Raw genomic sequence first — 12,471 nt, 5'->3', positions numbered from 1 at the left:
AAATACATGTGTCTCTTACCTTTGACAGGATTGTATACTGCTGTGTAAAATACCACCTGTTAGCAATTTATATCCTTGTGACTCACAGTGGAAGCCTTGTTGTGTATCAAAAGAAATGAAACATTATGAAAAAAATGGAATATGGTGCTACACTGGGTTTTTCCGTAATATAGATTTTTTTTCTTAGGGTGTTTTTAAAAATGTCTTTGATTTTAAAGCTTGAAAGTTATATTCTTATGTAGCTTTCTGTTGCTTTGGTTTATATATACTACAATAAGTATATATTTATTGTTATATTTCTTCATAGATATTTCATTGATCATAACACAGAAGAAGATAGGTATTTCACCATTGATGCTAGTACTGGGACCATTAAGACTGCCAAGATCTTTGACAGAGAGGAGACACCTTGGTACAACATCACAGTGGCTGCTTCTGAGATAGGTAAATAATATATTTGGCACATAGTATTAAACATAAAACTTAGAAAGGAAAATAATAATTTTCAGATTTTAAGAAACACCATCTTGAGATGTTATGTTCTTTTTAACGCCATTGGGTTTTTAGCCAGTCTGGATAAAGGAGAGTTTTCTCTGTGTGTGTGTGAATACCCTAAATCCACAGAACAAGAAAACAAAATGCCACACACCTATGTGATTCCACCTGTGTAAATTTACCATGTTTTTCTGTATGTAACAGAAGGCAGCCAGTTTACCTAGGAACAGTTTCAAGCATATTGTGTCCTAAAATCAGCAACTTCTCTGGTTTATGTTTCATAGTTCATATATCTTAGAAGTTAACACTTTATAGTACTGTCTGAGAAATACATCCGTCTTTCTTGTATCTACTATTGAACTGTTTTAGCAAACTGGATGTTAATATGCCTGTGTTAATTTATCAGGGTATACCTCTGGCCTTTTATTAGGCAAATTGCCAGGTAAAGATACAATAAATACTTACCTGTGTATTTGAAAGTCCTCTAATTTTGATGAATTTCCATTGTCTCAGATAACCCCTGCAATAATCAAAAAATGTCTGGCTGAGTAGTCCCAGATAAATATTTTTACATGAGGCAAGGACAGTTTAAAGAACACTTCAGTTAGCCTTTTCATTACAAGGTCTTTGTTTTCGCACAGTCAAAGTTTTAAAGTTAAAAAACTCAACAAAGAAAATGAAGGAAAAAAATCCTAACCTGAATCAATAGATTCAGCCCTGCTAAGCACTATTCATAATATCATTTTTCCTTTTTTTTTTTTCTTTGTGTATGTATTCCATCATTTCCACATAACAAAATGCAGGGTTTACTTTTAAGAGGTGCCACTGGTATTTTTGAGCCTGGTCTTCTTTCATCTGTGTATTTCTGGGTTAAAATGTAATCTGTTCCACCACTAGATCACTAGCATATACATAGAACAAACAGCATGAACAAATTTTATAAAGACAACAAATTGTTTCTTATTATTGTACCTACTTTCACAACTAAATTGACATTTTGAGCTAAGTACTTTTCTATAGTAAACAATAAAATCAAGAGTTTTATGGTTAGCTCTTTGAAAAGGTAGTCACTGACACTTCTATGTGCTTATCAGTGTCTTCATATCTATAATGTGCTATTTCAGTGCAGCATGAAATAAAATATAATTTAAGCCTAATTATAAGCAGATGAACAGTAAGTGCTAATTTGAAATAAGATTTGAAAACTACACTGGGATACTGAAAAAAAGGAGTAGTCATGAGTCCTTTTCTGGAAGCCATCAAAATGTAATTATTTTGCAGAAATAAATCTCAATAGCATAAAACCTAAATGGAGCTTCCTACACATTATTTATTTCACATAATCAAAAGACTGGTGTTACATGTATCATGCTGAGAGAATAGTATGGAGAAATGAGGATTATGTTTATAATTAATATAGAATGGAATAAATAATAAGGATGATATGTCTTTTTTTAAAGACATTTAGAATTCTCTGTTCCAGGTGCAACTTGTTACAGGAAAATATAGATCTTTGTTATTGATAAAGTTGGAGCTGTAAAAATAAGTAAATCTATGGTGTCAGTTGGAAAAACAATTCAGCTATGAAGAAAGGAAGAGATAGTAGTGAAGAAGAGATGGATGACAGACAGACTGACATAACAGGCAGCTTTTTCTTGTATCTGATTCTTCAGCCATTTTCTTATTTGCAGTAATTTGAAAATTACAACACTGTTGTACTCTTCCAAATCCATTGTGAAATTAGTAACTGAATCCATGGTGGAGCAAGAAGCATATGTTTTGTACGGCACATCAATGCCAAAGCTCTTAAGTGCTGTCTATCCCATATTTACAATCTTTTATGGCATTTGCTTTAAAGTCCATGCACAAGGTATTGCAGAACTAAGCTTAAAGCTGAAAAATAGGCCAAAGGCTATGACCAAAGTGTTATTTAGCTGTGGCAGTGGGAGTCTTCAAGTTTATCTGTCGTGGTAGAAGGTGTTGGTAGCTTCTGACACCATCTGCTTAGCCAGGAACATAGCAGAACCTGCAAGGCCCAGAAAGATTGTACTGCTTCAACAAGAGGTCCTCTGCAGAAATAAAGCATTGGTTGTAGTTAGTTTCTTGAAGTATTTTCCTCTCTTGATTTTGTGCTACATTTCACTGATAGAATTCAGTTTCTACCTATCATCCTTTCAGCAGCTTGTTGTAGCTTGGCTTACTTTGCATAGCTGAAATTTAGAATCAGCATCATATTTCTACCCTCAAATGTATGATATCCTCATGCTACTCTTTCTGAACCTTCCATAAGACATTTATTTTCACTTTTCATCTTAGTATGTGATATACACTCTGCATTGGTCAAGTGTCCTCTGAAATCAGTGGAAGTTCTACCACTTTCCTCTGTGGGAGTAATGCTGATACAATAATCAATGATTTTTTTCTGTTTATGCTGCTACTTTTTAAAGCACACCAGAGTTCCTTACTATAAGAATGGATGGGCAACCTTTTTTTTCTTTAACATGCGTTGTTCTTAAACAGCAATATACAGTGAGGAAGAGTGGGATTTTGGTGTCCAGAAGCTCTTGCTTTGATTGTTTCAGTACTGGTACTTCCTGTAATCTACTTATGATATTAGAGAATAAGATGATTAAGGAATACTGTATTTTTATTGTAAGATCTACAGACTATGTCTGGGGCAGGGGGAAGGAGTAGTAGTATTTTAAAATACAGTTTCACATAGAATTATTCACTGGCTTTTCATTATCTTTTTAGAATTCTTTGGAAAAAATTATATAAGTCTATTTGAAAGAGGGAGGAGATAGGATTTCCTTGGCTCTAGTAAAGGTTTTTGAACAAGTCTTTGACAAGAGTAATGAAAATAGGAAAATATAACAGATGAAAGACTTGTGAGATGAAATACAGACATAGTAAATGGCTGTCCCTTTGGAAGTGGAAGAAGTTAAGGTTGAGCTATTTTAGAGATTGGTGTAGGATTTGTCAGTTAGAATTCTTTGTGATGATGTCACTCAATGATAGAAAGTGATTCAAATTCCAAAATAACCTCCCTAGATGCTAAGAATTAAGGAAGATGGAGAGAGATTCTTGTAAGAATCGTAGAATTGTAGGCTAGATAAATGGAGGGTGACATGGATTAAAAATTGTCTGAAATGGCAGGTTCAAAGGGCTGTGACCAGCAGCTGAAGGCCAGTCACTAGGAAGTACTCCCAGTGTCTGATACAGGATACAATACTGTTTAATCTCTTCATTAATGGCCTCATTGGTGGAACAGAGTGCACTCTCAGCCAGTTTGCATATAACATTGTTGCCTTAAGAGACCGCAGAAAAAAAACTTTCCAGGCCAATTTAGTGTATAGGACAAAGAGAGTAGGTTCTTTAATCAGCCTACTTGAACTTGCTGATCTATGGAGGTGCCTTCCAAATCCAACAATTCTATGATTTTCTGATATTGGGAACTGTGTTTTGAATGTGGAAAGGACAACAAATTGTGATGTATTCTCAAAAAAAACAGGTGATTTTAAAAATAATTTTAGGTGATTCCATTAAGGTTTCTTTCAAGCATATATTAGTGCTGATAACAAAAGCAAAAGCAACAATAGCAGCAAAATCCCAAATCACAGCAATTGCAAGAGAAAGGGGCAGTGAATGCAGAAGGAATAAAAGCCACAGGGAGAAATAAACACAGGTGATTGAAGGAATCAGAGAATGTCTTGACCTGAGAATCAAAGTGAGGATTATAGCTTTCACTGGAAAATTCTGTTTAGAAATGTTTCAAGGAATACTTTATCATAAACTCCTTTTAGATACTACTTATAAAAACAGAACTGACTGTGTTCAGTGTTTGTACTGAAATTTATACTGTATCTGTAGACACAGAACAAACCAGCTTCTAGATATGGCTTTCCGATGATGCTAACATCAAAAAACAGCTGGAATTTGTAAAGTACTGGACATTTAGATGGGTAATAACTGTTCTTGTAATGAGAAACCCAATTTTTGAGAGCAAGATAAGTGCTTATATTTCAAAGATTTTAAAGGTGCTTTTACACAGGCATTGGAATGGGCTGCCCAGGGAAGTGGTGAATTCTCCATCTCTGGAGGTTTTAAGATGAGACTGGATGTGGCACTTAGTGCCGTGGTCTAGCAACAACGGCTGTAGTGGATCAAGGGTTAGACTTGATGATCTCGGAGGTCCCTTCCAACCCAGCTGATTCTATGATTCTATGATTCTCTTGGGAATTTTTCACACATTTCTCTTATGCAACTGGTAAGCATACCAGTATGTGAAATGGATTTCTGGGTTTACTAGATCATCAATAGTTTTGTGATGGAGTTATGGTATTCCTGAGTGTCTCCAGAATGCTATGAATGGAAAAGCAGATAGTTTCCCTCTATTTACCTAAAAGACCAAATTAAATACAATGAGCACACAAACTTGTCTTTGAAGGGTCAATAAAGAGTTCCTAATTTGTAAGCTGTGGAAAGACCGTAGAGAACAGGAGCACTGAAATAACAGTGTTCCTATAACAGTGTTCCTGCCAGGTTCTGTCACATCCTCCAGACTAAAAAAAATCCTATCAAGAGTGGACAAATGACCACATGAAAGGATACTGTACATACAAAGCTTTCATACTGCAATAGATTAGAAATAAAAATACTAAAGAGACATCATTATGCAATTGATTTTACAGAAAAAAAAACCACCAGAGATCTTCAAGGTGTTAGACAAAAACAGATTTGGAAAAAAACCAACAAAACAAATATATTTGTCTTTGTTTATGTCTTCTCTGTTTACTATGCCATGTATGTTCTTCATACTAGCTTCAGGGAAAAAGATAGAAATGTTACAGAAGTGTTTCATTGACAAAATATGCAATACCTTATGATGTGGTATTGAAAAGATACCAGAAAAATACAGTCATTACAAAAAAAAATTCAAAAAAATAACTTTCAGCTATATTTTCGTAGAGCGCCAACAAACCTTTTCAGAAATAAAATATGTGAAAAGTCAAGATAACTCACAAGAATAAGAGTTTGGAAGAGTTAGTTTGCAAGCATTAGACTAAAAAGCATTAAAGTGCATTTTCTAATTTTAACATAAGCAGTTTTTAAATCAGTAAGTGTTGGTAAAATCAATAACAGAAAGATATAGTTACACAATTCAGATGAAAATAGGATACATAAAGACAAATACTAATTTTCAGCAGTGAAATATAAAACCGCTTGACATGTTGAATGAATAGAATAGTGAAAGTCCTATAATTACATTAAATAAACAGATGAAGTATATAATCATAGTGAGGTGCAGTTATATCTTTTCTTTAGGAACACAGGGATATTGCCAACTCATATTGCCATCAATGAACAGCAAGTCATGAGAAGAACTTGACAGTTCTTTTTCACATTTTATGTTTGCATTGTAGCTGAAGAGACATTACTGAGATTTTGGTAGGATATTAAAATATATTACTCCTGGTAATATATTGAGACTCTCATATGAAGAAGGAGAACTGAAGCTAGAGTGGAAATGTAAAGTATAAATAGTATCCCTGTTAATGCTATTAAGAGGCACACTGATTTATATTACAAGAAGTAAAATCAAAAGACAAAAGTCCACAATTAATTTCTGGTTTTTTTGAAACTTGTGAAAACAACATGTGCATTACCTGAAGGAAATAAGTCTATGGAGTAATAGCTTCCTGGACTACAACATTGACAAAATTAGAAAACAACAAGAATTTTTTAAAATTTATTTTCTAATTTTATTTTTTTCCACATAATCAAGAGTAACTCTAATACCTTGTGTCAAATAATTAATTTTTAGAAAATTTTCCCTTTTCAGTATCTTTACAAAAGTAATCTAATTACAGTGTTATAATCTGCTAACACTCTGTGTCTTGTGGAGAATTGGATGATTGTTTAATACCACTGAGTTTGTTCCTAGATTTGTGTCTCAGCTTTATTTTGAAGTGAATCTTTTTCTTACAATAAATAAAAAATGTCTTTGTGATTTTTGATGTCATTTTTTTTCTTCAAAACTAAAAACTTTTTTTTAACAATAGAGAATAGACTTAAATAGTGAAATTCACTCAATTTTTTTAACATCATTACAGGGAAATATTGTTGCATACATGTCACATGCATTGTTTTGCTACATTTGTTGTTAACTCTATTAGGTACATTACAGAAGCGAAAATAATGTTGTTATCATAAACCCTACCTTCACCAGGAAAAAAATCACATTCATCCTTTGTCTTTTACCTCACTTGCATTCTACCTGCTAGCTCAGTTTCAGAAAGAGTTTTGGTATTGGTAATATTTACCTTATTTTTCCAAGAAACAGAATCTGCCACAAAAATATTTCCCTAAGTATGAAATCAATTACAAGATTAAAGTAGATTTTAAAAACTACAAGATCTGAGTTTTAAGACTGTATTTGTCATGGAGTAGTGACAAATTGGATATCATTCACAACAATATGAATTAGACAATAGAATCATTGTTTGTAAAAGACTTTTAAGATCACTGAGTCCAACAATTTAGTCTGAAGAAAAGGAGGCTCAGGGGAGATGTTACTGCTCTCTACAACTACCTGAAACGAGGTTGCAGCAAGATGAGGGTTGATCTCTTCTCCAAAGTAACAAGCAATAGGACAAAAGGATATAGTTTTAAGTTGTTTAATCTGGATATTGAGGGGAACTGAGGGCCCTATATGTCGGCCAGACCCATCCCACAGGGAAGTTTGCTGTCTTCCTGGGGCCAGGGTGAGGGATATTACAAAAACACTTCCTAAGCTTATTCAACCCTCAGACTATTACCCGCTGTTGGTTGTCCAGGTTGGAAGTGATGACATCAATAATAGGAGTACCAGGGTAATTAAAAAAGATTTTAAGGCTCTGACCCGATCACTTCATGGGACAGGAGCACAGGTAGTAATTGGCTCAGTTCCTGTGCTAGCTGGAATGAATGAAGAGATAAATGAGGAGAGGTTTAGGAAAGCACAGCTTACCAATAGGTGGCTTAGAGGATGGTGCTATCGTCAAAATTTTGGGTTTTTTGATCATGGGGCAAACTCCATGTTGCCTAGTCTCGTCAAACCAGATGGGCTTCATCTATCTGGGAAGGGCAAAAGAACTGTAGCCCGTAAGTTGGCAGGGTTAGTTAGGAGGGCTTTAAACTAGGTTTGAAGGGGGAAGGGGCGGCAACTGGGCTCTCCAGAAAAAAGCCTAAGGGTGTAGAGCCTGAGTTGAGAATAAAATCAATGGCCCAGCTGAAGTGCATGTACACCAATGCACGCAGTATGGGAAACAAACAAGAGGAGCTGGAAGCCATAGTGCAGCAGCAAAACTATGACATAGTTGCTGTCACAGAAACGTGGTGGGATGACGCACACGACTGGAGTGCTGCTATGGGGGGCTACAAGCTCTTCAGAAAGGACAGGCAGGGAAGAAGAGGTGGAGGGGTGGCTTTATATGTTAGAGAGTCTCTTGACTCTGTTGAAGTTGAGGTCAGCAGTGACAAGGTTGAGTGCCTGTGGACCAGAATCAGGGGGAAGGCCAACAAGGCTGACATCCTTGTGGGTGTCTGTTACAGACCGCCCAACCAGGATGATGAAGGAGATGAATTATTCTACAAGCAGCTGGCAGATGTCTCAAAATCTCCAGCCCTTGTGCTTGTGGGTGACTTTAACCTGCCGGATATCTGCTGGGAGCTTCATACTGCAGAGAAGAGGCAGTCAAGGAGGTTCCTGGAGTGTATAGAGGATAATTTCCTTCATCAACTGGTAAATGAGCCTACCAGGGGTAAGGCCCCACTAGACCTACTGTTTACAAACAGAGAGGGGCTGGTGGATGATGTAGTGGTTGGAGGCCGCCTGGGGCATAGTGACCACGAAATAATTGAATTTTCAATCCTCAGGGATGTAAGGAGAGCCATCATTAAAACCTCTAATCTGGACTTCCGGAGGGCAGATTTTGGCCTATTCAAAAAACTAATTCAAGGCATACCCTGGGAAACAACCCTTAAAGGCAGGGGGGTCCAGGAGGGATGGACATGCTTCAAGCAGGCAATTTTGAGCGCACAGGAACAGGCTATACCAGTGTGCCGAAAGGCCAGCCGGAGGGGAAGACGGCCGGCTTGGTTAAATAGGGAGGTTCTAAAAGAAATCAGGGATAAAAAGAAAGTTTACAGACTGTGGAAAAAAGGGCTGGTTACTTATGAAGAATTTACGAAGAGAGCTAGGTCATGCAGGAAAAAAATTAGGGAAAGAAAAGTGGAATTTGAAGTTAATTTGGCTAATTCAGTTAGGGATAACAAAAAGTCCTTTTATAAATACATTAATAGCAAAAGGAGAGGCAAGGAAAACCTCAGTTCTCTGTTGGACTTTGAGGGAAATATAGTTAACAAAGATGAGGAGAAGGCTGAGGTACTTAACACCTACTTTGCCTCAGTTTTTAGCAGTAAGACAGGTGGCCCTCAGGACAACTGGCCTCTAGAGCAGATAGACAGAGACAGAGACCTGAATAGCCCTCCTGTATTCCAGGAGGATGTAGTTAGCGACTTACTGAGCCAGCTGGATCCCAACAAGTCTATGGGACCAGACGGGATCCATCCCAGGGTGATGAGAGAGCTGGCAGAAGAGCTTGCCAAACCGCTCTCCATCATCTTCCAACAGTCCTGGCTCTCTGGGAAGGTCCCAAATGATTGGAGGTTGGCGAATGTCACCCCAATCCACAAAAAAGGCTGCAAGCAGGACCCTGGCAACTATAGGCCTGTCAGCCTGACCTCGGTGCCTGGCAGGGTTATGGAACAGATCATCCTGAGTGCAATCACACAGCACCTTCAGGATGGACAAGGGATTAGACCCAGCCAGCATGGGTTTAGGAGGGGCAGGTCCTGTCTGACCAACCTGATCTCTTTTTACGATCAGGTGACCCACCTGGTGGATGAGGGGAAGGCTGTGGATGTGGTCTATCTAGACTTCAGCAAGGCCTTTGACACTGTCTCCCATAATATACTCCTGGAAAAGCTGGTAGCCCATGGCTTGGACAAGTATACCCTCTCCTGGATTAGGAACTGGCTGGAGGGTCGGGCCCAGAGAGTGCTGGTGAATGGAGCTGCATCCAGCTGGCGGCCGGTCACCAGTGGTGTTCCCCAGGGATCAGTGTTGGGCCCAGTCCTGTTTAACATCTTTATAGATGATTTAGATGAGGGGATTGAGTGTATCATCAGCAAATTTGCTGATGACACTAAATTGGGAGGGAGTGTCGACCTGCTGGAAGGCAGGAGGGCTCTGCAGAGGGATCTGGATAGACTTGAGAGATGGGCTGATTCCAATGGGATGAAGTTCAATAAAGCCAAGTGCCGGGTCCTGCACTTTGGCCACAACAACCCCATGCAGTGCTACAGGCTGGGCAAAGAGTGGCTGAAGTGCAGCCAGGCAGAAAGGGACCTGGGGGTACTAATTGACAGGAAGCTCAACATGAGCCAACAGTGTGCCCAGGTGGCCAAGAAGGCCAATGGGATCTTGTCCTGTATCAAAAATAGCGTGGCCAGCAGGAGCAGGGAAGTGATCCTTCCCCTGTACTCTGCATTGGTGAGGCCACACCTTGAGTATTGTGTTCAGTTCTGGGCCCCTCAGTTCAGAAAGGATATTGAGGTGCTGGAGCGGGTCCAGAGAAGAGCGACAAGGCTGGTGAAGGGACTGGAGCATAAGTCCTATGGGGAGAGGCTGAGGGAGCTGGGGTTGTTTAGCCTGGAGAAGAGGAGGCTCAGAGGTGACCTCATCACCGTCTATAACTACCTGAAGGGAAGTTCTAGCCAGGTGGGGGTTGGTCTCTTCTCTCAGGCACTCAGCAATAGGACAAGGGGGCACGGGCTTAAGCTCCGCCAGGGGAAATTTAAGTTGGATATCAGGAGAAAATTCTTTACAGAGAGAGTGATCAGGCATTGGAATGGGCTGCCCAGAGAGGTGGTGGATTCACCATCCCTGGAGATTTTTAAACGCAGATTGGACGTGGCACTGAGTGCCATGATCTAGTAAATGGACTGGATTTGGACCAAGGGTTGGACTCGATGATCTCGGAGGTCTTTTCCAACCCAATCGATTCTATGATTCTATGATTCTATGATTCTATGATATTAGGAAAAGTTGCTTCACTGATAGGGTGGTCCAGCATTGGAACAGGTTGCCCAGGAAAGCAGTGGAATCACTATCCCTGGAAGTGTCTAAAAACTGCGTGGATATAGCAGTATCTACCACTCTTTAAAATGTGCTAATCAATGTGATAAGGAAAGCCTACACAAAACTATTAAAAAAATCCAATAGTTGTTGAAAGGCAGCTAGTTCAAGAAGTGATGTATCTAATTCAAATTTTGGTGCTTATTCTCTGTTTATATTGGTTTGGTCATTGACTTCTAGGCATGCTAGATTTTCTTCTCCTCTGTTTCTTTGGGGAAAGCTATGATGAAGATATTCCTATATTGTCATCTGAAGATGATGTAGGCTATTGCTTTTGTTGGTTACCAAGGTGGGTCCCAAAGAGGGGATAGATTTTGGGATCACGTGGCATTTATTTCTCTGTTTGAGGCTTTGTAAATCAGTAACAGAGTCTCAAAACAGATATTTTTGGCCACAGAACCAGTATATGTTGTGGTACGCTGATTAACATTGTCTATGAGCTGCAGAATTTTGCTTGCATTAAGGCAGAGGGTTTTCCAGCTTGAGAGTTCTAAATATTTTCAGTCTGCTGCAGTGCCATAATCATTACTATTGCTCCTGTAGCTGCTGTTTCTATCACTACGAGCATAATTTAAGAGAAGTGAGCAGTGCCTTCAGGTTTGTGTTCATCAGTGAAAAGTTAAATTTTGCTACAAGAAAAAAGTAAAAACATTTTCTAGCCAACTACAGGCAACAATATTTAGAAGCACTCACTAGCTGAAAAAAGCAGACTAGAAAATTACACTTATTACTAAATTATGCATAATTTTCAACTTGCCAGAAAATTTAGTTTATCACGTATACACCATCCTGAATTAAACCCAGTATTTTCTGAATACTGCTACAGTCACTTATATATTAGACATTATTTCATCACTTTAGCTCTGCTTCAGTAGTTTATTTTATCCTTCCTAGGTCTGTGTTTATTATTCTCATCTGTTAAAACTAATCTTTATTAGAGAAATGTATGAGCCCTTTATACTTTTCTTTAAAAAGTAAGGGTATAGATAGTTAGTTGGTAATTTCCTGTGTATTGGTTTGCCTCGTAAGGTCTTGGAAAGATGTCAAAATGGGATTTATATAATATAGTTAAACAGTTCATAACTGTTTAACTCTACCAGTCTAGGAAAAAACCCAAACCAAACAAAAAAACCACAATAACAAACAAAACAAGAAAATGAAAGAGACAAAAAGCAAATAAACAAAACCACAAAAGACTGTTCATCTCAGGACTTCTATTCTGAGAGTCATTCAGGTAGAATTTATTTTCATAAAGCCCATGGGAATTTTGTTAATGAAAAGGAAGTATCAGTAGCAGTAATATAGCAGTAGCTATATTAAAAAGCTTTCTTCTTACATATGGATTTTAAAGTCGGCCCTGCAGAAACTAATGAAAGAGAAGATTGAAGGCTTCAGACTGGCTGTTGATAGGGTCTTCTGTAAATTTAGAGTGGACTTACCAGTGGAGGATCTGATAATGAAATTGATTCACTTTACAGATATTTAGTATTCTGAGAAAAGATCTATTCTGGGAAAAGTCTCAAGCATAAGAAAGCAAGTATCTAGCATAAGTGAATCAGAGCAATGTTTCTGCTTCAGTTACTCCTTAAAACAGAGAGCATTCGCTTTGAAAAATCTACTCTAGAGGCATAATGCTAATAGGACACAGAATGTTTTATAATGTGCAGGCCTGAAATCTATGTCAGCACTGATTATCTTAAAACTGGAAATCTGCCAAACTGCTGCAAGAAATTTGT

General features: G+C 38.1%; 1 protein-coding gene across 13 annotated transcripts in view; it reads left to right on the top strand.

Annotated features, from left to right (window-relative positions):
* Window positions 1-12,471, top strand: part of CDH18 (cadherin 18) — a 501,066-nt gene that overhangs the window by 455,785 nt on the left and 32,810 nt on the right. For 12 of the 13 annotated variants that reach the window (XM_064662041.1, XM_064661985.1, XM_064661995.1 and 9 more), the window contains one exon: window positions 308-444. The exons of the other annotated variant lie outside the window; for it this stretch is intronic. In XM_064662041.1, the coding sequence (XP_064518111.1) occupies window positions 308-444 (137 nt within the window). The remainder of the gene's footprint in view (window positions 1-307; window positions 445-12,471) is intronic. 13 annotated transcript variants of the gene reach the window in all.

The sequence above is a fragment of the Pseudopipra pipra genome, chromosome 1 (genome assembly GCF_036250125.1).
Source record: "Pseudopipra pipra isolate bDixPip1 chromosome 1, bDixPip1.hap1, whole genome shotgun sequence".
NCBI classification, from domain to species: Eukaryota; Metazoa; Chordata; class Aves; order Passeriformes; family Pipridae; genus Pseudopipra; species Pseudopipra pipra.
Note: the sequence above shows the minus strand (reverse complement) of the source record. Positions and strands in the feature narration are given on the sequence as shown.